Genomic DNA, 26,718 nt, shown 5'->3' on the forward strand with positions numbered 1-26,718 from the left:
CGGCCCGGCCCGGCTGATAGCTTCGGGTGCTCGACTCCTGTTGCGCATGCTCAGCGCGCTGCCCGGCCGGGGACCCGCGCATCTGCAGCGCCCGCTGCTCAGCCCTGCATCCCGCTAGGGCATCCTGCGCCCGGCCATGACGGCGCACTCATTCGCCCTCCCGGTCATCATCTTCACCACGTTCTGGGGCCTCATCGGCATCGCCGGGCCCTGGTTCGTGCCGAAGGGACCCAACCGCGGGTAAGGAAGGCGCGCAGGCCCTGCAGACCTCTCCACCTCGACCCCCGGGCCGGGCTCGCCCCTCCGCCCCGGGGCGGCGGCTTCCTGCCCTGCAGCGAGCGTCCGTAGGAGGGACGCCAGGACCCCGGACGCCACCTCTGAGGTCTCTCTGAACCTGGGTCTCTGACAGCCGGGAACAGGCAGGAGGTGGGGCGAGAGGGCATATACAGAAGGTAAAAAGGAGAGTGACATTGGAAATGGCTGTCACCTCTCCTGCAGCCAGTAAAGGGCACAGGTGGGCACTGACGCAGTTTCTCCACTCCTTGCTAGCTGTGTGACCTAGAGCCAATATCAAGTCTCAGTTTCTTCATGGGTAAAATGGAGATAATGTCGACTCCTGCCTTAAAAGGCTGCTGTGACGATGACCTGCGGTAACGCATTTAAAACACCTACCAGTGCATGGTACTTTGTAGGTATGGGATAAGTTTAGCTGGCGTTATTTTTCGAAGGTCTTCTAGCAGATTGCTGCGCCATTCACCAGTTTCTGCTTCATATTATCTTCAGTTACAAAGCACCTTTCCCTTGACTGCATGTTCCCAGAGGCTGGAGTTTGTCCAGTTCACCATTGTCTACCCAGTGCCCAGCCAGGACTGGCACAACCTGCTTAGTAATGTTGAAAAAGGGATCGAGTGCTCCTGTCTCCAGCACCAGCTTGCAGTGCTTTAGATCAAAGATCAAGGGCCTGGTTTGGATTAGAGTTAGCTTTGCCCAAAGGCCGTTTGGACATGTGAGTGCTGCCTTTGTTCTTAAAGACACGCAGGGTTTAGGATCCCACAGCTTCACTTTGTAAACCATTTTCATGCCTTGTGTCTCCTGCTAGTCTTGGTGAGTTCTTGCTTCAGTTTGACTGAAATTTCTCTTGCTGCACTTGAAGCTTCTGTCTCCGGTCTTGAGTACACTCAAGGTGGCTAGTCCCTGTTCTCTTTGTAACAACTCACTGGGCCTCAGAAGTGGCTCACAGTCTGCCTGCTTCTTGCCCTGTCTTCTAGCCTATTGTTTTCCTTCCCCTTGCTCCATGAATTTTGAATTCCACAGACCACTCCCTGGTGGGTTGCCACAAACGCAGCTCTGTGCAGTGCCTTTCCGCAACACATCTGCATTAAGATGGAGAAATACTGGGTGGTAGAGAAGGGAAATGAAGGGAAGGATTCTTAAGGCAACTTGGATGTGGTCAAGGTTGGCTTCTCTGTGAGGTGGCACTTGCAGTTTTTATTTTCTGGCCTTGCTATTCTTGCCCTGAGTGGAACTCAGCCTCCTGTGTCTAGGAGGCATCAGGAAGGCCAATGGGAAAGAGCTCACACCAGGAGCTCTTCTTGCTCTGGTCCTGGCCAGGCCTTGTGAGGTGCTGGCTGCATCTGTCCTGACCCGTGTCCTCTTCTGCTACAGGGTGATCATCACCATGCTGGTCGCCACCGCCGTCTGCTGTTACCTCTTGTAAGTACTACTCTCCCCAGCTCAAAATCAGCCAGTTCCTTTGTCCTCTCCCCTTTCCTCCTCACCCTAGCCTGCTCTTCCTTCTGTCCTGGTAGTAAATGCCTCTTGAAAGGCTGAACCTATGAAACAACAGGAGTGGAGGTGGTGTGGAATGGGAAAGAGAGCAGCGGGCCAGAAGTCATGAACCCTGGGCTCTGGATGTGGCTCTGCCCCCAGTGTTCTGGCCCCCATGGGCTGTAGTTTTCTCACCTGGGCAAGGAAGGAGGCAGGCCACCTCAGTGCTGTCTGTGCCTGACTGGGTCACCTGGAGTGATTGTTCAAACACAGTTTTCAGGCTGCGCCCTACACCCATGAAATTACAACTCTTGAGGTCTGCACTTGGGAATTGCTATTGTTCATGAATGCCTCCAGGTGACTGGAATGCAGCCATCTTAGAATCACCAGGTGAGAGGCCTGGTGTGGCGGCTCACGCCTGTAATCCCAGCACTTTGGGAGGCTGAGGCGGGCGGATCACGAGGTCAGGAGTTCGAGACCAGTCTGGCCAATATAGTGAAACTCCGTCTCTACTAAAAATACAAAAATTAGCCAGGCCTGGTGGCGCGCGCCTGTAGTCCCAGCTTCTCAGGAGGCTGAGGCAGGAGAATCGCTTGAACCCGGGAGACGGAGGTTGCCGTGAGCCGAGATCACACCACTGCATTCCAGCCTGGGCAACAGAGCGAGAATCTGATTCTAAAAAAAGAACCACTAGGTGAGAGTAAGTCATCAAACTTGGGATAGGTACCCTGGGGATATAGAAGAACATTCCAAGGGACTCGAATACCTGGACAGTGTGAGGGAATCAGTTTCCAGATCCTCAGTATCCATTGTTTGGTCTGTTGCTAAAACTGCCATTCACAATAGCCAATCCCTCTTTATTAAAAAAAAATTTTTAAAGGAAAAAGAAAAAGACCCTGCCCCCACATCCATCCCAGTCCTGCTGTTACATTGCTCCATGTTTAGATGATCCTGGCTGCCAACCAAGAGATAAGTTCAAGTTCTAGTTTGCGGGGAGGCCTGTCTCATGCTTAATCAAGCTGCATTAAGGCTGTTGGGTTTCCGGTCTTCCTATGTCTTGTACATTATTTTTATGGGTTAAGTTTGGCATCGTTGGGTGTTCTTAATTCAGAACAATCAAAACAGTACAGGTAAAGTGATGAGATGCTCATTCTTTAAGAGGTAACAGATTCTTTTGAAAGCAACTGGAATATTTTCCAGGGTTGCCAAATTTTTCAAAATACATAGGACAAAACCCGCTTTCAAAAAATTTACTTGATTGATTTCAGATTTGAAGTTATCATAGTTAAATTTGTTTTATCTGATTAGGTCATGGATTCTTTATTCCTATTAACCAATTCTCTTAATTTACCTTATGTTTTATTGATTGATTGATTGAAATGGGGTCTTGTCAAGACCCCTGGTTTTGAGACCAGGCCAGTATGGTCTCAAACTCCTGGGCTCAAATGATCCTTCTGCCTCAGCCTCCCCAAGGAGCTGGGCTGACAGGTGCACACCACTGCACCTGGCTGCTAACTAATTAGTTAATTGACAGGGTCTTACTCTGTTGCCCAGGCTAGAGTACAGTGGTGGGATCATAGCTCACTGCAGCCTCAACCTTCTGGGCTCAAGCCATCCTCCCACCTCAGCCTAGCTTTGACCACAGGCATGTGCCACCACGCCTGGCTGATTTTTAAATTTTCTGTAGGGACAGGGTCTTGCCATGTTGCTAAGGCTGTGCTTGAACTCCTTGGCTTAAGCGATCCTTCCATCTCAGCCTCCCGAGTAGCTAGGATTACAGGCACACGCCACTGCACCTGGAAATGTATAAGCCCTCCTACTGACAAAAACTAAACTTGTTAGAAATAAATGACTCTTAACACATGGTTTAACTTAAACACACTTTTTTTTTTTTTTTAATTCTTCCTGGACAGAGCTTCTCTGAGGCCCTTTCTCTAATGCTATTTCTAGGTCCTTCAAGGCTTGACAAAAGATCCTCATCTGCCCATGGCAGGGACTCAGAGGGGCTTGGGTTTGGTGGCTGGGAGGGTGGGGGACACGGGGTCTACACAAGATGTGGGGTAATCCCAAATACCAACCGAATCAACATACAGGAAACAGAAAACACACTGCAAATTGGATGCATACAGGTAGAAAGGTGGGGCCATTCTAAGAAAATGTTATGCCTAGAAATTATATTTACAAAACATAAACTCGGAGAGAACGCTGATGTAAAGGAAGTAACAATTTCTGATGGCTTCCTGGGCGTTAGGTCCTCCCACCTACTGTGAGGGATTCAAAGAGGGAAAATATCGATCCTTCCTACAGAAACAGACAAAGCAGTGTGGATGTGGTCATGGGGGGCCCTTCCAGGTCAGGCACTGGCAGAGCGTGGGGACCTACTAACTACTGTGGCAAATGAAGTTGGGAGCTTTGTCATGAATGATGGGGCCAGACAGCCACCCAGACGCCCAGCGGTGATGACAGGTGGGGCAGGTCCCTGAGGGTTTTCTGGCCTGAAGAACAGAGGTGGCCTGGCAGCAGCCTGAGCAGGAGGCCCCTGACCCGTCAGCTCCTCATGTCTTGGGGTAGTTCCTTCTCTCTCCTAAGAAGAGGTGATTCTAACGTGCTGCCCGCCAGGCCCGCCCTATTCGCTCCCTGGTGCATGGAGCCTGGGGAGCCTGGACAGAGATGTCTGAGGGCACAGCTGGGAGTCGGTCCCAAAGCGCCCCTGAGGCTGCTTCCCCTCTTCCCTAACCCCAGGCTCAGCCCCAACTCGGGGATCCTGCAGATCTACCGAACATCAAATGAAACCAAAACCAAACCTAGAAGTGCCATACCAGCCCCATGTGCCTGCTGGAGTGTGGATGGTTCCCTGGGCCCTTCTTCACCCTGGGAACACAGGCCCCGCCATCTGCTGGGTTGGTGGCATCCAAAATAATATGACCGAGGCCTCCCCTGTGGGTGTGGGAGGACCCTCCTGTGCCAGGCTCACCATGCTTTGCTGTCCCTGGCAGCTGGCTCATCGCCATCCTGGCGCAGCTAAACCCCCTGTTCGGGCCCCAGCTGAAGAATGAGACCATCTGGTACGTGCGCTTCCTGTGGGAGTGACCTGCTGCCCCCGACCCAGGTACTGTGTGGACGAGGGGTGGGGCAGGTACCGTGTGGGCGAGGGGTGTGGGTGGGGAAGAGGGGAAAGACAAGGCCGTGGTTAGAGTTCTTGTTGGGATTCAGGCATCTATTTATTTCACGAATAAAAAGGCGGGGAGGGGACTGAACATTGACTCCCTTCCTGCCTGGCCCGTGTTGGCCGCCAGGGATGAAATGGGAACCACGCTCCCAGCACCCCCCTCCCCCATCCTCACAGCGCTTCACCCCAAGGCAAGACCCTAACCTGGGCCCTAACCTGGACGGAGGGAGGGAGAGGGTAAGCTGAGGACCATCTGGGCAGGGATGAGGGGGCTTTCCAGGGAGGGTTGGGGGCAGCGGAGTCTCCACTGCAAGGCCGGGACCCTTCCATGTGATGTGCTTTTCAGGTGCTCTTGGAATGACTGTGGCTCCACTGTCCCTGACAACCCCTTCGTCCGGACCCTCCCTCACACAACTGTGTCTGGTCACCAGCTCCCTCCTGCTGGCCCCCAGAGACCCGGACCCGCAGGGCCTGCCTGGTTCCGGGAAGTCTTCCCAGTCTTCCCAGCCAGCCCGGGCCCTGGGGAGCCCTGGACACAGCAGCGGCCGAGGGGTGTCCTGCTCCAGTACCCACACTGCTCTGGAGTTTGCCTCTTTCCCAAGGAGATGCTGCTGGGGAGCTGGTATGGGTGGGGCCTTTCCCTTTACAGACGGGGCAGATGCCAGGACTCAGCCCATCCTGAGGACACGTGTCCTCATGGAGAGGGTGCTCCCTCCAGCCCAGGCTGGGGAGTCGGTGCCCAGTCAGCAGCTCTGCCACCATCCTGCTGGGAACTGGGGGGCCTCTATTGGGTTATAGGCAAGGCCTTTTCTCTGGCATGGAATTGTTAATTTTCTGACACATCTAGATGTGAAATTTCTGAAAATTTTGAAGTAAACATTCACACACAAAAAGCAACATAGTCATGTGGGTCCAGATGGCCTCAGTCCTAGATGTTGGCACCCTTTGCTGTGTCTCCTCAGAATATCCTGTTCCGCCTCCTCCCACTTGGACCTCTCTCAGTAGATGTCTTCCCTCCCCCCGACCCCAGCCTGTCAGTCCGAGCACAGTGCAGGTTTGGCTCTGACTTGGGCCTTGGACTGCCGTGGGGGTGGATTTCAGAGCCTCTCACGGCAGCATCTAAGTGACCAGAGCAGGGATGAGAGAGGGGAAGGGGCAATGTGAGTGGCACTATGTGACAGGCCAGCCCTGCCCTCTGCCCCTGGGCCCTGGGCTCTGTGCTAGGGATGGTGAAGAATGGGGGCATGCCGGCCTGGCAGGAGTGGGAAGCAACACGCAGGGGTCCCGGGCCTCTCCAGCCTTGCCCTCACGCTTACCCGAGCTCCCGGTGTGGTTCGCACAGAGCTCACCCACCTCGCCTGGCTCCCAGCTGGGGGCCTGTCCTCGCTGGTGCTCCAGGGGAAGAAACGCCAGCCTCGCTTCTGTATGGACTGCTGATGTGGCCTGCCGTCCCGTTCAGCGGGCACTGTCTTTGGAGCAGCAGGAGAATAGGATGCCTCTCACATGCCAGTTCCCGGCTGGCCAGCTGCTCAGGACTCAGGCTGGGGCCTCCCATTGACATCCTCCCCCTACACTCCCTCTCTGGGCCTCTGTCGCCCCTCCTATTGGGTGAGGGTGTTGAGTGTGACTTGTGCTGAAAACCTGGTTCATATCTAATAAATAATGGTGATGAAAAGATTACTGTTTGGTGACAAAGCCCTGGCCTCTGCCTGTGTGCAGGTCCCCTGCCCCGCCCACCTGATTCTTGTTTCTCCGGTGGGTGGGTCTGGGAGGGGAGCAGGGAAGGATTCCGGGAGCTGCAGTTATGAACACAGACACCCAGGACTACTTTCCTGAGATCTAGAGGACAATCCGGCCCCCTGCTGACTGCCCAGATTCGGTGGAGAACCAGGCCTGGCAGGAAGACCAAGGACTTGTTCAAGTGCAGCTTTGAGCACCACTCGTCTGGGCCCCAGAGGACAGAGTGCAGGACTCCTGGGGCTGTGCAGTGAAGCAGGTCGCCAGCGGCTCCAAGGCCCACCTCATGAAATAGCCTAGGGCTGGGATCTGCCAGCGCGTCTCCCTGCAGGGCCAGTGGGGAAGTGGGTAGAGGGAGCCCAGCCTGTAGTCAGGGCAGAGCTGAAAGAACTTCCCTGGAGGGACAGGAGGGTGGGGTGGGACTGGAAGGCGCACAATGGAGCCACCAGAGCACTGAGGGCGGAAAGCCAGCTGAGGAGCTTGGATGGATCCCAAGGGCCACGGGAGCTGTGAAAGGGATTTAAAGCAGGGCCATGACATGGCCAAGTGGATTTCTAGCATTATCTCCACAAGCTGCACGGTGGATGGCAGGCTGGTTTGACATTTGTATTAGCGCCCCTGGTGGAAGTGGTGAGGACAGAGAAGTGAGGGGGGAGCTGCATGGCTGTGGCCCATAGAGATCGAGGCTGCCCGTGGTGGGGAGTGCAGCAGGGGCAGGTCCGAGAGTGGCTGTGGGAGCTGAGATGTTCCTTTGTTTCCCGCTGAGTCGTGTGTGTCTAGGGCACCCCGTGGAAGTGTTGGTAGTGGCTGGATGGGTGGGGTGGATGGTCAGGAGGAAGATGAGGCTGCAGGATGCAGAGTTGGAGCCATCGGCATAAATAACCGGTGATCCCTGAGGGGTGCAGGTTGCTCAGGGGGTTCAGAGTGAGAAAAACCCAGAAGAGAACCCCAAGGAGTGTGAAGTCATGGGGTGGGTGGGTGAAGGTGGCCTGTAGAGGATGCCGGGAGGTTGCAGGCAGCCAGAAGACAACCAGGTGAGTGTCACTCAGGAGGATGAGAGGTTCAACAGGAGAGAGTGGTTGAGGTAACACAGACCCCCATTGTCCTCTACCCCCAAGGAGTCAAGGTCAGCTGGCATCTTTGGTGATGGGCAGTAAAGTCAGACTGCAGTGGGCTGGGAGTGAGTGGGCAGGTAGGGGGTGAGAAACACAGTGACCTCGGGATGGGGACCCCGTGGACCCAGTGAAGCTGGACCTGGAAAAATGAAAGGGAACTAAACAAGAAGGGACCTACTGGGCCCATTTTCCCATGTTGCTGTGGGTCAGCCCTGGGCCTGGGGGAACCACTCTGCCAGTTCCTGCCGCTGCACCTCTGGAGCCACACCCAGCCCACCACAGGCCCACTGTGGGGGCTTCAGGTTCAGGATGCTGAAAATCCGCTTTGGCCCAGGATTGGGGTGGGGGACATGTATCCAAAATGGCTGCTTCCCCGTCTCGGCTTCTGCTCTTTGGGTTCTTGCCTTCCGTGATGTTGGATTGGTGGCATCTTTAGACACTCTCCTGGGATGTGTGTGGCTGTGGCTGAATTCTCACTGCGCCCCCTGGGCAGCATCCTCTGGGCCTGGGAGGTGGAGTCCTGGAGAGCTGCTCCCTGCTCTCTGGGCAGCCTCTGGACTGCTGAGGGCTGGCAGCTCCTTCCCAGGCAGGGTGGCCTTTCTCACATCTTCCATCCTTCCTTCCTGTGCAGCCATTCCGGGAGAGAGGAGAGGGGCCCAGAGCTCATGTCCACTCCACTCCCTGGCACGATCTGGTCTCCCACCGTTTGGTGAGGACCGTGTTCCTCTCAGAGGCTTTCCCTCTACGCCCGAGGCGGGAACCTGAAGGGTAAGTGGGTCTGTCAAAGATAAACTAAGCTGGACTTTAGTTCAAGCTATGAAAACAGATCTTATTCATTAACCACTGACAGGGGAGAAGCTGAGCTCCATTCAGATCTGTGCAGGGGGACTGGACAGTTCAATGGGAGAATGTAGGAGTTGGGAAAGGGCATCCTGGGGCTCAGGAATCATGGGAGTGAAAAACTACAAAGGGCTGTCTGTGTTATTGTGGCCAGGCCAGCTGTGTGTGCCAGCTGGCAGTAATGGAAGTTAGGTTCTGTCCTCCCCCAGAGCCTGGGAGACAGGCCCCATCCTTGCTGATGATGCCATTTCAAAGGACTGGCTCTCAGGCTCTTGAGAAAGACACTCCTGGACAGATATGAATGTACACCTCAAAGGGACAAGGGAAGGAGGTACGACTCTAAGTGTTTTTAACATAAATGCTCTAAGAAAGTGAGGGGGTGGTCGGAGGCCTGTTGTCAGGTGTTAATAGGCACAAACACTAAAGGATTTTGACGGCCTTGAGCTTTTTCAGACAGGAACTCAAAGGGTGGCCAGGTGGTCCCAGGGATGCCGCTTTGGGCTGCCAGAAGCCATGCTAGGGTTGGCCCAGCCTCTTGGTGCAGGGGTTTGGATGCAGTCACTGTGTACCCAACTTCTGTTAGAGTTCTCAGTTTCAAACCCCACCCACCCCGCCAACACCAGGCCCAATGTGGGAGGCACATCAGTAAATACCAGCCTCTGACACAGACTCACGAACCTACACGACGCAAAAGAGCTCTAAAAATGGGCCGTGACTGAGAGCAGGGCAGCCCTGAACCATACCAAGTGGCAGAGTGGGAAGTGGCCTTGGAGGCCACGCTGAGACAGAGGACAAAGCCACTGAGAAAAAAAAGTAAAAGTAACCAAGTTAAGCTGCCCACAAAGAGTATGGCCAACAGAGGGCAGCACCTGCGTGCAGGATGAAGTCTCCAGCGAGACCTTGTCCAATCTGCGCATCGCTGGGGGTGGATGGTGCTGAGGTCAGAGACGGTGGCTTGAGTCATAGGCTTGAGCAGGGAGCCATGATCATTCTCCAGACAATACCACAGCCTGGAGGAAACGCCCTTCAGGAATATTTCATAGTGGCAATGAATGATGAGCATTGAGCCATTATGAGGTGCCAGGCACTGCTTCGGAAACCAAAGGACCATGCTGAAGAGCTCTGTCGTTCTCCACTCTGATCCCAGGCTTCCCGAACTGTCTTCTGGTTCCGTCTTCCTCAACTGTTTCGTACCTCAACATCCCTGAGAGATCTAGCACATTCCATCCTGTAACAGGGGCACCACAGATTCTTAGTGGAGGGAGGGAGGTGCTGCTCCTGCTGGCCACAGGGCCCATGCTCCCTGCAGAAGCCCTCAAAGAGCAGCCCTCAGTTAATTTTGGCTGCTTTGAACAGAAATAGGATAGTTGATAATTCTGGAAAAGCGAGGAGCCAGAGGTGAAGTGAGAGGCGTGGCTAATCTCCTTATCTGTGTGCTGGAAGTGACCTGTTGATAAAGCTTTGGGCTTCCGGGAATGAGATCAGCTGGTAGGCACCACAGGTTTGCTTGACTTGTGGCACTGGAAGATGAGGGCAGATGACCAGAGTCCTGTGTGGATTTAGGCCACATACTGGGTTAGCGAATCCAAATACGAATCTCTCATTGGGGAAATATTGGTCAAAAGATAGAGAATTTCAGTTAGACAAGAGGAGTAAGTCCAAGAGGCCTGGTGTGCAGCCCATGGCGAGAAAGTGCCCAACAGTGTGTTGTATGCTTGGAAATCGATGAGAGGAGATTTCACAAAATGAAAAGTGAGGTAATGCATTTGTTATTAGCTCAATTTAGCCATTTCACAATGTGTACACATTTCCAAACATGGTATATACCTACATGTATGCAATTTTTGTCGACTTAAAAATAATAGAAAAAAAAAATCACTCAAGCCAAACAAAACAACCCATGGAATTCTGGGATGGAAGCCATGTCTATTACAAGAGAACCTCCAGGGATGAAGGAGGCTGGGGCTTTAGCCAGCTCTCCAGCTGCCTCTGCCACAGGCAGACCCACACAGGGCCACAGTTCAGGAATCATGCACCGGGTGCAGCCTGCTGTGCTACTTGTCAATGTGGAGTATGGTCTACCTGTAATAGAATAATCTGGAGTGCTTGAAAGTACAGGTCCTGGGTCCCACACTGCACCCTACGGGTTTAGGGGATTCTAGACTCCACATTTTAAACCACCTCCCAAGGGTTTCGGTGCTAACTGAAGCCCTCGAAGACAGGATGTCCAAGCCCTGACACTGTTGACAATTTAGGCTAGATAATTCTTTGGGTCTTTTGTGGGGGAGGGGGAGCAAGGGAGGGCACTGTTCTGTGCATCCTATGATGCTTAGCAGCACCCCTTCTCTTTACCCACCAGATGCTAGCAGAACCCCTCTCCCTGCTGCTGGCCATGACAACTATAAGTGTCTCCAGCCATTTGAAATGTTCCCTAGGGAAGCACCCCTACCATTGAAACCACTGCTCTAGAACCTCAACCCATCAAGGGATTACCAAACTTAGTTATCAACCCAGACCCTCGGGAAAGGAGCCTGGGAGGCCCTGAGGGGAGCCGAGTGGCTTCAGCTGGCTTCTCCAGCAGGACTGGACCTTCTGACCAGGAGACCACACCCCAGCAAGAAGGAAGCCCCCAAGCTGCCAGGGACTTCCAGGTATCAGAGCAGGCACTGATCCCAGCACGAGCTGGTCCCTCTGCGAGCTGGTGCTTCCCAGGAGGCCGGCGGCAGGGAGCTCCGGCACTGCCCCGAGCCCAGTGGAACTTTGTGTTCTCCCTGCAGGCGGCTCCCTGAGCAGGGTGGGCAGACATGGTTGGGATGGATATTCTCAGACCCCTACAGGACCCCCGCCTTGGCTCCCTAACCTCAGGATTAAGGGCCACGATAGCAGCAAGGGTCTTCCTCCCTCCTGAAATGTCAGCATTTCGTCCTCTGACAAAGACCTGGGACACATCTTCCCATTCTGTGTCCCACACAGCAGGAGCCCCAGGCTCTGAATTCCTGCGGATTCTGCAGCTTCAGTCAGTTGTGATACCAGGTGCAAAGGCCTGGCCCTTGGCCGGCAGCAATTGATTCAGCAAACATATTTCTCTTTTTTCTCTCTACCCAGACTCCCAGAAGCAGTTAACTTCACTTAGCAGCTCAGCTCAGCTTGGAGGTTGAGAGTGCAGAGTCTACAGCTGGATCAAATTCCAGCTCTACTGCTGATTAGTTGAGTGAAAGTGACTTAATCTTTCTGAGCTTCATTTTTATTGATGAATCAGGATAGTATTAGTAGCACCTGCCTCATAGAAGTTGTGAATATGAACTGAGATAATGGACTAAAGTGCTTAACTGGTCGATAAATGCTATTAATTTCATTATATTTACATATTAACTATTTAATTCCATGCCACATTTTATTCTGCCAGGATCTCAGCTTCCTTCCCCTTTTCTGTTCCTGTCATGCTCACCACACTGATGCACTTTGCGGAAGAGAAGGTGGTAAATGCCCTGCATGCTTTTATATGTAAAACAGGACCTGACAAATAAGTACTATGAAAAATACCTGGGGCCTGCTTATGTATCTGTATTTTTGTGTTTCCTGTCAAATGTCTTTAATGTATAAATGTAGCATCTTCTCAGTAAAAACACAAATGCTTTTGGAGGATGCGGGGAGGAAGCAGATACTAGAACTGGCATGCTGTTTCTAAAGCCGTCTGGGAAAAACAAACATGTAAGAAATAACCAAGATATTCCTGGAAAAGCAGAGCATTGAGAGGGACACTGTCACTCCCAGACACTAAAAAGTCTAAGATAAAGATACCATTTGCAAGGCTACAGAAATGCAAACAGTGGGGCTGGCACATGAACATGCAGACGACTCAAGGGGAGAAAATAAGAGTCCAGAAATAAATTTACAATCAGGAATTAAGAATATGATAAACAGCCAGACAAAGTGTCTCACACCTGTAATCCCAGCACTTTGGGAGGCCAAGGCGGGCGGATCCCTTGAGCCCAGGAGTTCGAGACCAGGCTGGGCGTCATAGTGAAACCCTGTCTCCACTAAAAATACAAAAATTAGCTGGGTGTGTGTAGAGGTGTGAGCCTCTAGTCCCAGCTACTCAGGAAGGGTTGGTAAGGGAAATACTTGAGCCCAGGAGGTTGAGGCTACAGTGAGCAGAGACTGTGCTCCTGCATTCTGGCCTGGGCGACAGAGCGAGACTGACTCAAAAAAAAAAAATGAATATGATAAACATAGCAAACCAAATACATAAGGAAGAGATGAGTAGGGCAATGAACAGTGTCCAGAGTCCCAGCAGCAAAACAAATACAAAATGGAAAGAAACTATAAATGTACTAGAAAAAAAATTGGAGAATTTTTAAAATTTTCATGTAATAGGGAAGGTCTATCTCAGGGGAAGAAAGAAAGAAATCCAGAGGCTATGAAGATAAAACTTTATACATTTAACTAAGTTAAAATTTACATTTTCTTCAAGGCAAAAACCATACAAGTAGATAAATGAGCAAATGACACAAAAGAATTCACAGAAGAAGACATATAAAAGACTTTTGAGCATGAAGAGATGTTAAACATAATTTAGTCAAGGAAAGCAAATTGAAACAGCAATGTAACCTCCTTATTACCTTATTAACCTCCTTATCACAGAGAGTGAGACTGTGATAACAGACTGTAGGTCTGTGCTGGCTGCTGCAGTGCATCTCCCCGTGCTCTTGGTGCTCCCACACACGCCAGGCGCCTTCCAGCTGCCAGCACTGGCTTCCTTCCTGGGCAGCAGGCTGAACGTACCATCGGGAGTTGGTATATAAACTGGCTCCCAGAGCTGCCTGTAGTGTCGCTGGCTTGCACATGTCCTGGATGGCCTACTGGGCCCAGAAAAGGTGAAATGTGAGGAGCACACTAATCACAAAATGACCCAAGCCAAGTCGAGCCAATCCTAGGCTAGATAGGCCAAACCCCATGATACGGTTTGGCTGTGTCCCCACCCAAATCTCAACTTGAATTGTATCTCCCAGAATTCCCCTGCGTTGTGGGAGGGACCAGGGGGAGGTAATTGAATCATGGGGGCCAGTCTTTCCCATGCTATTCTCATGATAGTGAATACATCTCAAGAGATCTGATGGATTTATCAGGGATTTCTGCTTTTGCTTCATTTTTCTCTTGCTGCTGCCATGTAAGAAGTGCCTTTAGCCTCCTGCCATGATTCTGAGGCCTCCTCAACCTTGTGGAACTGTAAGACCAATTAAATCTCTTTTTTTCCCCAGTTTCAGGTGTGTCTTTATCACCAGTGTGAAAACAGACTAATACAGCCCAGCTGATGCAGACACACTAGCCAAAATTAAATGCCTGTTGTTATAAGTCAGTTGTAGGGTGTTTTGTCATGCAACATTATTGCAGCACACCTGACTGATACAATACTGTTACATATAGATCTAGTTCATTAGTGATATACACTTTCTTTTTCCACCCCCCTATTAATGACCCCTGTGTTACTTCCAGATTAACAAATAGTAAGCATCTTTTATATGTCTTTGTGCACATTTGCTGGAACTTCTCTAGGATATATATCTAGGAGTCAAAGAGCTTTTAATATTACAAGAGATTGCCAAATTTCTCTCCAAAATTATTGTTTCAATTTACACTCAACCAACCTTGTGTGAGTTTCTGGACTTCATTTGCTATTCTTCTTCAATGTTTTCAGTCAGAAGTGTGTGAAATGGTAGTTTATTTTATTTTATTTTATTTATTTTGAGCCAGAGTCTTGCTCTGTTGCCAGGCTGGAGTGCAGTGGCACGATCTCAGCTCACTGCAACCTCCGCCTCCTGGGTTCAAGCGATTCTCCTGCATCAGCCTCCCGAGTAGCTGGGACTACAGGTGCATGCCACCACACCCGGCTAATTTTTTTGTATTTTTAGTAGAGATGGGGTTTCACTGTGTTGGCCAGGATGGTCTCAATCTCCTAACCTCGTGATCCACCCGCCTCAGCCTCCCAAAGTGTTGAGATTACAGGCATGAGCCACAGCACCTGGCTGGTAGTTTGTTTTAACATGCATTTCCCTAATAGCTGCTAAGCTTGACTCTTCACCTGTTTATTGGACATTTCGGTTTCCACTTCTCTAATTTGCCTACTCAAATCATTGGCTTGCTTTTCTATTACTTTTTTTGGTCTTTTCCCTATTGATTTATAGAAGTTCTTTATATATTTTTGGCTACAAGTTCCCCTAATCCTAGTTAATCTAGTGCCAGGAACAGGGAAGGAAGGAGGAAGTGGGGAGAGAGGGCAAGATCAGACAGCCTCATTTCTCCTTCTGCTCTTCAAAACCATTGTTGCTGGGCGTGGTGGTTCACGCCTGTAATCCCAGCACTTTGGGAGGCCAAGGTGGGTGGATCACCTGAGGTCAGGAGTTCAAGACCAGCCTGGCCAACGTGGTGAAACCCCGTCTCTACTAAAAATACAAAAAGTAGTTGGGTGTGGTGGCGGGCACCTATAATCCCAGCTACTCGGGAGGCTGAGGCAGGAGAATCGCTTGAACCTGGGAGGCAGAGGTTGCAGTGAGCTGAGATCACGCCACTGCACTCCAGCCTGGGCGAAAAGAGCGAAACTCCATCTAAAAATAAAAAAATTAAAAAATAAAAAAAATCATTGTTAAAAAAATGAAACGCAAACTACAAACTGGAAGAAACTATTTGTAATGCATATATCTGTCAAAAGACTTGTATCTTGAATATATAAAGAACTCATACTTAAACAACATGACAAACCTAAGTTTTAAAAGTGGGCAAATTTGAACCCTTACTTCACAAAAGAAGAACTGCAGCCCTACCTTAGATCATGCACAGAAATAAATTTCAGGAAGGTCAAAGACCTAACCCCAAAGAGCAAAATGTCAAAGTGTTTAAATCATAAGAAAATAACTTCCTGACATCAAGGAATAATTTTCTAAATAAGGCTGGGAAAAGATTGTTGTGGTACATATTTATGAAAGATTGGCATCCAGATTATATAAACAACACTGACAAATCAATCTGAAAAATACAATTGAAAAATTGGCATGTATATTCCCAGCAACTCACAAGGAGGGAAACTTGAGTGGCCAGTCAGTAGGTGAAAAATATACTTAGCCCCATTAGTAATCAGGGAAATGCATGTTAAAGTCACAATGAGACATTTCACACTCATCAGATGGGCAAGTTATGTCTGCCAGCACAAAAGGCTGGGGAGGATGGGGCAAATGTAAGTAGGGGTGCAAATGGAGGCAACCAGTTTGGAGAAACAATTTAGCAATACCTCGCCAAGGTGAACACCTCAGACCCAAAGACATGCAGCTTCTTCACTTCTAGGTGTCTATCCTAGAAAACTTCTTGTACATATGTGTGATGAGACATAGACAATGATATTTGTGTAGCAAAAAAAAAAAAAATGAAAAGAATTTAATGGCTCCTTCATAGGGAGATGGATACAAACAGTGGTTTATTCATACAAGGGAGTATTATACTATAAGATAATTAAAATGATGAACTGGAACTACGTATGCCAACATAGTGAAAACTAAAAAGTATAATGCTTAGCTTTTTTAAAAAGCAGTGATAAAATGATATATAGATTATGGTTTCATATATGTGTATTTCTAACCCTTACTACTGTCACTGGAGAGTCAAACTCTGTAAAACATTTGAAAAGATTTATTCTGAGCCAAGTATGAGTGACCATGGCCCATGACACAGTCGTCAGGAGACCCTGAGATCATGTGGGTGGGGCACAGCCTAGTTTTATACATTTTAAGGAGACACAAAATATCAATCAAATACATGTAAGATGTACATTGATTTGGTTCGTGTCAGGCCTCTGAGCCAAAGTTCACCCATTGTAACCTCTGTGACCTGCACATATACATCCAGATGGCCTGCGGGAGCCAAGAAGTCTGGTGCAGCCAAAAAACCACAAAAGAAGTAAAACAGTCAGTTCCTGCCTTAACTGATTAACCAACATTACATTCCACCATTGTGACTTGTCCCTGCCCTACCTTAACTGATAAATCGACCTTGTGAAATTCTTCTGGACAATAAGACTCATGATCTCCCCACCATGTACCTTGTGACCCCCTCCTCTGCTAACAATAAATAACTACCTTTTACTGTAATTTTCCACTACCTACCCAACTCCTATAAAGCAACCCCTTCCCCATCTCCCTTCGACTCCTTTTTCAGACTCAGTCCGCCTGCACCCACGTGATTAAAAAGCTTTATTGCTCACACAAAGCCTGTTAGGTGGTCTCTTCACATGGAGGCGCTTGACATTTGGTGCCATGACTTGGATCGGGGGACCTCCCTCCAGAGATCAATCGCCTGTCCTCCCGCTCTTTGCTCCATGAGAAAATCCACTTACAACCTCAGGTCCTCAGACTGACCCAAACAAAACACCTCACCAATTTTAAATCAGGTAAGTGGCCTCTTTTTATCCTCTTCTCCAACCTCTCTCGCTATCCCTCAACCTCTTTCTCCTTTCAATTTCCACGTCACCCTTCAATCTCTCCCTTCCCTTAATTTCCTTTTCCCTTTCTGGTAGAGACAGAGAAGACATGTTTTTATCTGTGGACTTCAAACTCCGGCACCGGTCACAGACTCGGGAAGACAGTCTTCCCTCGGTGTCTAATCACTGCGGGGACATCTGCCTGATTATTCACCTGCATTCCAGAGGTGTTTAATCACTGTGGGGACACCTGCTTTGATCCTCCACCTTGGTGGCAAGTACAACCTCCCCTGGGTGGCAAGTACCACCCCCCCCATGTCTCTACCCCCCTCTTTTCTCTGAACTTGCCTTTTTCCTATGGGCAACCTTCCACCCTCCATTCCTCCTTCTTCCCCCTTAGCCTGTGTTCTTAAAAACTTAAAACCTCTTAAACTCTCACCTGACCTAAAACCTAAGAGTCTTATTTTCTTCTGCAACTCCTCTTGGACCCAATACAAACTCGACAATGGTTCCAAGTGGCCAGAAAATGGCACTTTCAATTTCTCCATCCTACAAGACCTAGATACATTTTGTCGAAAAATGGGCAGATGGTCTGAGGTGCCTTATGTCCAGGCATTTTTACACTTCGTTTCCCTCCCTAGCCTCTGCTCCCAATGAGACTCATCCCAAATCTTTCTTCTTTCTCTCCTGTCCGTTTCTTCAGTCTCTACCCCAACCTCAGAGTCTTCTGAATCCTCCTTTTCTGCAGACCCCTCTGACCTCTCTCCCCCTCCCCAGGCCACTCCTTGACAGGCTGAATCAAGTCCCAATTCTTCCTCAGCCTCTGCTCCCCCACCTTATAATTGTTCTATCACCTCCCCTCCTCACACTCAGTCTGGCTTACAGTTTCATTCCATGACTAGCTCTCTCCCACCTGCCCAACAGTTTCCTCTTAGAGAGGTGGCTGGAGCTGAGGGCATAGTAAGGGTTCATGTACCTTTTTCTCTATCAGACCTTTCCCAAATCAGTCAGCATCTGGGCTCTTTCTCATCAGACCCCACTAAATATATACAGGAATTCCAATATTTGACTCAGTCCTACAATTTAACCTGGAGTGATTTAAATGTCATCCTGACCTCTCCCCTCTCCCCAGATGAGCGTCAAAGAGTTTATACCCTAGCCCATTCTCACACTGACACCTGCTAGCATCATGAGCCAGACCTCCAAGAAGGCATCAGGGCAGTTCACCGAGATAGTTAGGTGAGATTACATGGTCTCTTGCCTAGTTGAAGGGCTGAAAAAGGCAGCATACAAAGCTGTTAGTTATGACAAGCTTAAAGAAGCCACTCAAGGTAAAGATGAAAACCCAGCCCAGTTCTTCTCCCGCTTGGCGGCTACCCTCAGATGCTTTACAGCCCTAGACCGTCAAGGGCCAGAAGGCCATCTTATTCTCAATATGCATTTTATCACCCAGTCAGCTCCTGACATTAGAAAAAAGCTTCAAAAATTGGAATCTGGCCCTCAAACCCCACAACAGGAATTAATCAACCTCGCCTTCAAGGTGTTCAACAATAAAGAGGCAGCCAAGCGGCAATGCATTTCAGAGCTGCAACTGCTTGCCTCCGCTGTAAGTCAAACCCCAGCCATGCCTTCAGCACACAAAAACTTCAGAACAACCAAACCACAGCCTCCAGCTACTCCTTTAAATCCTCCTCATGGACTTTGCTTCAAGTGCCGCAAAACTGGCCACTGGATCAAGAAATGCCCGCAGCCCAGGATTCTTCCTAAGCCATGTCCCACCTGTACAGGACCCCACTGGAAATCAGACTGTCCAACTAATATCACAGCCACTTCTAGGGCCCCTGGAGCTCTGGATCAAAGCTCTCTGGCTGGCTGCTTCTCAGATCTCGGCTTAGTGGCTGAAGACTGATGCTGCCCGATCGCCTGGGAAAGCCCCCTGGACCATCATGGACGCTGAGCTTCGGGTAGCTTTTACAGTGGAGGGTAAGTCCGTCCCCTTTTTGATTGATATGGGGGCTACCCACTCCACATCACCTTCTTTTCAAGGGCCTGTTTCCCTTGCCCCCATAGCTGTTGTGGGTATTGACGGCCAAGCTTCTAAACCTCTTAAAACTCCCCCACTCTGGTGCCAACTTAGACAACATTCTTTTATGCACTTTTTTAGTTATCCTCACCTGCCCAGTTCCCTTATTAGGCCGAGACATTTTAACCAAATTATCTGCTTCCCTGATTATTCCTGGGCTACAGCCACACCTCATTGCTGTCCTTTTGCCCAATTCAAGGCCTCTTTCACATCCTCCCTTTGTGTCTCCCCACCTTAATCCACAAGTATGGGATACCTCTACTCCTTCTCTGGCAACTGACCATGTACCTCTTACCATTCCATTAAAACCTAATCACCCTTACCCTGCTCAACGCTAGTATCCCATCCCACAGCAGGATTTAAAGGGATGAAGCCTATTATCACTTGCCTGTTACAGCATGGCCTTTTAAAGCCTACAAATTCTCCTTACAACTCCCCTATCCTACCCGTCCAGAAACCAGACAAGTCCTACAGGCTAGTTCAAGACCTTTGCCTCATAAATCAAATTGTCCTTCCCATCATCGTGTTGTGCCAAACCCCTATACTCTCCTCTCCTCAGTACCCCCTTCCACAACTCATTATTCTGTTATCAACCTCAAAGATGCCTTCTTTACCATCTCCTTGCATCCCTCCTCCCAACCTCTTTTCGCCTTTACCTGAACTGACCCTGACACCCACCAGTCCCAGCAACTCACCTGGACTGTCCTATCCCAAGGTTTCAGGGACAGCCCACACTACTTTGGTCAGGCCCTCTCTCATGGCTTACTTTCTTTCCACCTGTCTGCCTCCTACCTTATTCAATATGTTGATGACCTTCTTCTTGGCAGCCCCTCTTACCAATCTTCCCAGGAGAACACCATCCTACTTCTTCAACACTTCTACTCAAAAGGGTACCGAGTGTCCCCTTCAAGGGTCAAATTTCTTCCCCTAGTGTTACATATCCTGGCATAGTCCTCCGTCAACATACACGCGCTCTTCCTGCAGACCGTGTTCAGTTAATCTCCCAGACCCCTATCCCGACCACCAAACAACTCCTTTCCTTCTGAGGCATTGTTGGATACTTCCAACTCTGGGTACCAAGCTTTGCCATTCTAACCAAACTGCTTTACAAGCTCACTAAAGGTGATTTAGCTGATCCCATAGACCCTAAGTCCTTTCCCCATTCTTCCTTTCATTCTCTCAAAAAGGCCCTAGAAACAGCTCCCACAATGGCACTCCCTGACTCGTCTCAACCTTTTTCCTTACACACAGCTGAAATACAAGGCTGTGCTGCTGGAGTTCTCATACAGGAGCCAGGCCCACGATCTATAGCCTTTCTATCCAAACAACTTGACCTCACAGTTCTAGGCTGGCCCTCATGTCTACTTGCGGTGGCAGCTGCCGCTTTAATACGTCTGGAGGCCCTCAAAATCACAAGCTATGCTCCACTTACCCTCTACAGTTCTCATCACAACCTTCAAGCATTAATATCCTCCTCACACCTTTCACACTTACTGTCTGCCCCTCGACTCCTCCAGCTCTATTCACTCTTTATTGAAACCCCAACAGTAACTATTGCCGATGGGCCCGATTTCAACCCTGCTTCTCACTTAGCACCCAGCCCAAGTCCTGAGCCACACGACTGTATCTCCCTAATACACATAGCATCTTCCCTCTTTCCTCATATTTCTATTTTTCCAATCCCAAACCCAGACCACACTTAGTTTATTGATGGAAGTTCCTCTAAACCCAGCCAAATCTCGCCAGCTAAAGCTGGTTATGCTGTTGTGTCCCATACCTCTATTATCAAGGCTGCTGCACTTCCTCCCTCCACTACTTCCCAACAAGCTGAACTGATTGCTTTAAACCATGCACTCTCTCTCGCCAAAGGAATGCACATTAACATTTACACTGACTCCAAATATGCTTTCCACATCCTCCATAACCGTGCTGCCATTTGGACTGAAAGAGGTTTTCTCACCACACAGGGTTCTTCCATTATCAATGCCTCTCTAATAAAGGCCCTCCTTAAGGCTGCTCTCTTGCTGGCCAAGGCTGGGGTCATTCACTGTAAAGGACACAGAAACCAACTGATCTTATTGCTAAAGAAAATGCCTATGCCGACAAAACTGCCAAGGAAATAGCCAATGCCTCCACACCCGCTAATATTCCAGCCCCCCCGGCAGATGGCCAGTATTTTTCTTTCTCCTCTATCACTCCCACCTAGTCTTCTTCTAAAAACCCGCTCTACCAGTCTTTTCCAACTCAGGGCAAGTGGTTCTTAGATCATGGAAAATTCTTTCTTCTTTAGCTTAATCCAGGAGACAAAGATTATTTTACTTATTATCTCTCCTGCGTAGGCTCTACAATCAAAACTATTGAACTTCTCCATTCAGACCGCCACTCACACCTATGGGAAAAGGGTAATATAACAGATCATTGGCTTAACAACAGGGAATCCCATTCATATGACAGAAAATGGGGACAAAAAGCATTGGTATGTAAAACATTATTCCTTCCCTGGCCTAAAAACTCATCGCCACCTACATTAAAGCTAATATGCCTGATTACTGTTTTTAGAGAACTTATTTTATTAGGGCAATTCCAAGCTCAAAAATATGCTAACTGGCATCTTGTTAGCTACATAGAAATGCACCCTAGACCCGCAACTTACTAGACTAACTCATTATAAAATTTTCTTTAAGGTGTCCATGCAGTTGCTGGTCATACTTGAAGCAGTCCTGAGAAACATCGCCCCTACCCCAATAATCCCCAGAAAAAACTGATATTTTCTTTATCTTTTCTTATAACTTTATATTTTATAAATAAAAAGACAGGAATGTCAGGCCTCTGAGCTGAAGCTCTGCCATTTTAACCCCTGTGACCTGCACATATATGTCCAGATGGTCTGCAGGAACCAAGAAGTCTGGAGCAGCTGAAAAACCACAAAGGAAGTGAAACAGCCAGCTCCTGCCTTAACTGATTGACCAACCTTATGACATTCCACCATTATGACTTGTTCTGGCCCTGCCCCAACTGATTAATTGACCTTGTGACATTCTTCTTTTGGACAATGAGTCTTACGGTCTCCCCACCATGCGCCCTGTAACCCCCTCCTCTGCTAACAATAGATAACCACCTTTAACTGTAACTTTCCACTGCCTACCCAAGTCCTATAAAGCTGCCTCTCTCCTACCTCCCTTCGCTGACTCTTTTCAGACTCAGCCCACTTGCACCCAAGTGAATAAACAGCCTTATTGCTCACACAAAACCTGTTTAGGTGGTCTTCTCTGTGGACACACGTGACAGTTCAGAAAGGTGGGACAACTTGAAATGGGGTAGGTGGGGGTGTTCCAGGTCATAGATAGATTTTAAAGTTTCTCATTGGCAATCGGTTGAAAGGGTCAAGTTATTATCCAAAGACCTGGAATCAACAGAAATAAATGTCTGGGTTATGATGATAAGGGATTGTGGAGACCAAGGTTTTATCATGCAGATGAAGCCTCCAGGTAGCAGGCTTCACAGAATAGATTGTAAATGTTTCTTATCAGACTTAAAGTCTGTGTTGATGTTAATTCCGGTTAGCTCTTCCTGAAATCCAAAAGGGAGGAGGGTACAGTGAGGCATATCCAACCCTCCCTTCCCATCATGGCCTGAACCAGTTTTTTTCACGTTAGCTTTGGAGTGCCCTGGCCAAGAGGAGGTGTGCATTCAGATGGTTGGAGGGCCTTAGAATTTGATTTTGGTTTACATTAGCTAGAAAGACAGAGAGAGGGAGAGAGAGTGTGTGTGTGTGTGTGTTATGGATACACACATACTAGATTCTTTGACAGACACTGGAAGGGCTCACTGAGCCTTCTTGGCAGCTCCCTGGGGACCTGCCTGGAGCCTGGAAAGCTAAAAACAACATTTCCCAGAAATCTTTGGAGCCAGTTTTTGCAAGGGACTTGGGGACTGTGAAGAAGATGCACCTGGGTGTTGTTTTTTTTTTTTTTTTTTGAGACAGAGTCTTGCTCTGTCGCCCAGGCTGGAGTGCAGTGGCGCAATCTCGGCTCACTGCAAGCTCCGCCTCCCGGGTTCACGCCATTCTCCTGCCTCAGCCTCCCGAGTAGCTGGGACTACAGGCGCCCGCCACCACGCCCAGCTAATTTTTTGTATTTTTTAGTAGAGACAGGGTTTCACTGTGGTCTCGATCTCCTGAACTTGTGATCCGCCCACCTCGGCCTCCCAAAGTGCTGGGATTACAAGCGTGAGCCACCGCGCCGGGCCACACCTGGGTAAGTGTTAGTGGCAGAAATTAACAACTCGAGGCAGAGGCGATGCACAGGATGGGGCTCTTCTGGCAAGCACAGTACTGGAGCCATATGGCCCCTCCAGGGCGAGTGAGGTTCTGCATCTAGTCTAGTCCCCAGGTCACTCATGCTAAGCTGTGGTGGTAGGGGTGATGGCAGCTTACTCATGTGGCACTGGGGCTGTATGTGTGTCTCCTAGGGTCAGTGGCAGCGGTGTTAGCTCTGTCACTGTGGCAGGAGCCGAAGGGATCTGAAGTCAGTGACTTTATGTGACCAGTTTTGTAGAATAGTTGTCAGCCTTGTTCTTGGATTTAACCTAGAAGCTCTTCCTCTAGCCCTGCCAAGGATTCTTGAACTATTTAATACACCTTAGAAAATGCATTTTTCCTTAAACTATTAATAGGTACAGCTATGTCTATCGTTTGCACCAAAGAACCCTGGCTTATAGAAGAGAGTGATCAGCCTCTACCTCAAGTACTGATTGGCTGAGAAGAAGGAAATAGGGAAAGAAAACAGGGTGGGGGCGATGGAGCTTTGGGTATGTCACAATTTATTTCTTTGAAAAAGACAGGCAGATGTCTGAAGCAAATGTGGCAAACATATAGTTACTCTTTGAGGTGTTTTTTGTGGGTATCTGAAGCAGTATTTTTGTGCTTTTCTAGATGTTTAAAATATTTTATTTAATAATATTAAAAATAATACCATTTAATATTTATTATTATGTTGAAACATTAAAAATAATGTTTAAGGCTGAGCTTGGTGGCTCTTGTAATTCCCAGTACTTGGGAAGGCTGAGGTGGGTGGATCCCTTGAACCCAAGATCAGCCTGAGCAACAAGGCAAAATCCCATCTCTACAAAAAAAAAAAAAAATACAAAAATTAGTCAGGCACAGTGGCACACATCTGTAGTCCCAGCTACTCGCAAGGTGGAGAGCGGCTCACTTGAACCCAGGAGGTTGAGGCTGCAGTGAACTGTGATCACACCACTGCACTCCAGCCAGGATGACAAAGCAAGACCCTGTTTCAACATAATAATAAATAATAAATGGTATTATTTTTAATATTATTAAATAAAATATTTATAACTAATATTATTAATAAATAATTATTTTATTATTTTATTATTAAATAAGAAAATATTTGTTATTTTATTATTAAATAAGAAAATATTTCTTATATTTTATTTATATTATTTATTATATATTATAATTTACATATATATTTATTATATATATTGCATTCCAGCCTGGGCAACAAGAGTGAAACTCTGTCTCAAAAAACAAACAACAAAAATGAATGCCTAATATTCCATCATGTGGATGTACCATGTTTCTTTAAGCAATACATTGGGCCTGTTTTTAGACTTTTTATTCCATTCCATTAATCTGGCTGTCAATACATTCACATATACATAGTGTTTCGACTGTAGTAGCTTTAAATATATGTTGATATGTGTCAGGGCTTGTTCCTACCAACCCCCAGCCACTACTATTCTTTATCTGAATTTTTCTAGCTATTCTTGTTTATTTTTCCATCTGAACTTTAGAATCTGGTTCTTTTTTTTTTTTTGAGGCGGAGTCTCACTCTGTTGCCAGGCTGGAGTGCAGTGGCACGATCTCAGCTCACTGCAACCTCCGCCTCCCGGGTTCAAGCGATTCTCCTGCTTCAGCCTCCTAAGTAGCTGGGACTACAGGTGCGTGCCATCACGCGCAGCTGATTTTTGTATTTTTAGTAGAGACGGGGTTTCACCATGTTGGCCAAGATGGTCTCTGTCTCTTGACCTCGTGATCCGCCCGCATCGGCCTCCCAAAGTGCTGGGATTACAGGCATGAGCCACCACGCCTGGCCGAGAATCTGGTTCTTAAAAGTTCCTGTTGGAAATGTTCCTGGGATTACGTTAAATTGGTAGTCTATTTTAGGGAGAACTGATATCTTTTAGATATTTAGTCCTCCTGCCCCTGAACGTGATATGCTTTTCCATTTATTCAGGTCTTCTTTTTGTTGTCTTTAGTGATGCTTAAAAGTTTCGGTTTTTTTCATGTAGATTTTGTACATTTTCTGCTAAGCATTTTCCTTGATGTTTAATCTTTTTTATTGTTAGTAAAGAGCTGGAGTCTTTCCTTCCTTCCTTCCTTCATTTATTTATTGCGATTGCAATGGCGCAATCTCGGCTCACTGCAACCTCTGCCTTCTGGGCGCAAGTGATTCTCGTGTCTCAGCCTCCCAAGTAGCTGGGATTACAGGCGTGCACCATTATGCCCAGCTAATTTTTTGTATTTTTAGTAGAGACAGGGTTTCTCCATGTTGGCCAGGCTGGTCTCGAACTTATGGGCTCAAGTGAGCTGGCTGCCTTGGTGGCCTCCCAAAGTGCTGGGATTACAGGTGTAGGCCACTGTGCCCGGCCTTCCTTTTTATTTTCTAACTGGTTGTTGTTTGCATAGATGGCAGCTTTTGATTTCCATTTATTAATATTAAACCCACACACTTTACTGAATTATTTCATTAGCTGTAGTAATTTTTGTCAGTTAATTATCTTGTGTTTCTCATTTATGCAATCAAGTCACTTGAAATGATAATTTTACCTCTTATTTTCCAGTTAATAAGCCTCTAATTTCTCTCTCTTAACTAGTGGTGTTGACTAAAACCACCAGAACAATGTTAAATGATGATGATAATAGTATATGTGATTATCTTATTCTTGAATTCAACAGGAATACATTTCATGTTTTCCACTTAAGCATTATACTACCTTTGAGGTCAAGATGGATATCTCTGATCATGCTAAGAAAATAGGCATCTATTTCTATTTCACTACAACCTAGTTATTATCCAGATGGATATTGAATTTTGTTGAATCCATTCCAGTAGCTGAGGAAATGGATTATGACTTTTCTCTTTAAATCTATGACCACCAAGAACACATCTGCAGTTGAACGGGGTTGGATTTATTGGCTCCTTGCAAGAAGGAGGAAAGTAAACCAGAAGGAACGATGGGATGTCTCACGAGAGGGTGTTAAAAAGGACTTTTTATAGGACAGGGCTTGTTTTAGTAGATTTGGGGGAAGCTGCAAGAAAATGGGGATTTCCTCTCAATGGGATGATGTCAGGAAGTAGGGGCAATTTTATAATTGTGTATATTTTAGATAATTCTTATGGAGAAGACGAGAAGAATAGAGTGAGGCTAAAGCTATGATGGTGAAAAGCAGTAGTCATTTGTATCAGCCAGGATAGGGAGGTTTCCTGTGGTTTGGATAATGTTCTTGTTTTGT

General features: G+C 48.0%; 2 protein-coding genes and 1 pseudogene across 5 annotated transcripts in view; 2 read left to right on the forward strand and 1 right to left on the reverse strand.

The window, feature by feature from the left end:
* LOC129485188 (V-type proton ATPase subunit e 2-like) lies at positions 1-6,613 on the forward strand (annotated as a pseudogene).
* On the forward strand, positions 5,294-5,833 carry LOC129485189 (uncharacterized). The gene is given in 3 exon segments (XM_055284481.2): positions 5,294-5,486; positions 5,489-5,524; positions 5,527-5,833. Coding segments are annotated over 3 exon segments (321 nt in total). The 3' UTR covers positions 5,619-5,833.
* LOC129485186 (uncharacterized) overlaps positions 6,364-26,718 on the reverse strand; it is a 26,096-nt gene continuing 5,741 nt past the window's right edge. Inside the window, exons 2-3 of one of the 4 annotated variants that reach the window (XM_063642339.1) lie at positions 13,251-13,487; positions 6,364-8,549 (exon numbers count right to left, since the gene is read on the reverse strand). In XM_063642339.1, coding sequence (XP_063498409.1) covers positions 8,262-8,549; positions 13,251-13,487 — 525 coding nt within the window. In that variant the 3' untranslated portion in view covers positions 6,364-8,261. Of the gene's footprint in view, positions 8,550-9,964; positions 13,491-20,871; positions 21,226-22,422; positions 22,582-26,718 lie in introns of those variants that run through there. The other 3 variants (XR_008658638.2, XR_008658636.2, XR_008658634.2) reach the window with 3 other exon arrangements.

Source organism: Symphalangus syndactylus, chromosome 6, assembly GCF_028878055.3.
Source record: "Symphalangus syndactylus isolate Jambi chromosome 6, NHGRI_mSymSyn1-v2.1_pri, whole genome shotgun sequence".
Taxonomy (NCBI): Eukaryota; Metazoa; Chordata; class Mammalia; order Primates; family Hylobatidae; genus Symphalangus; species Symphalangus syndactylus.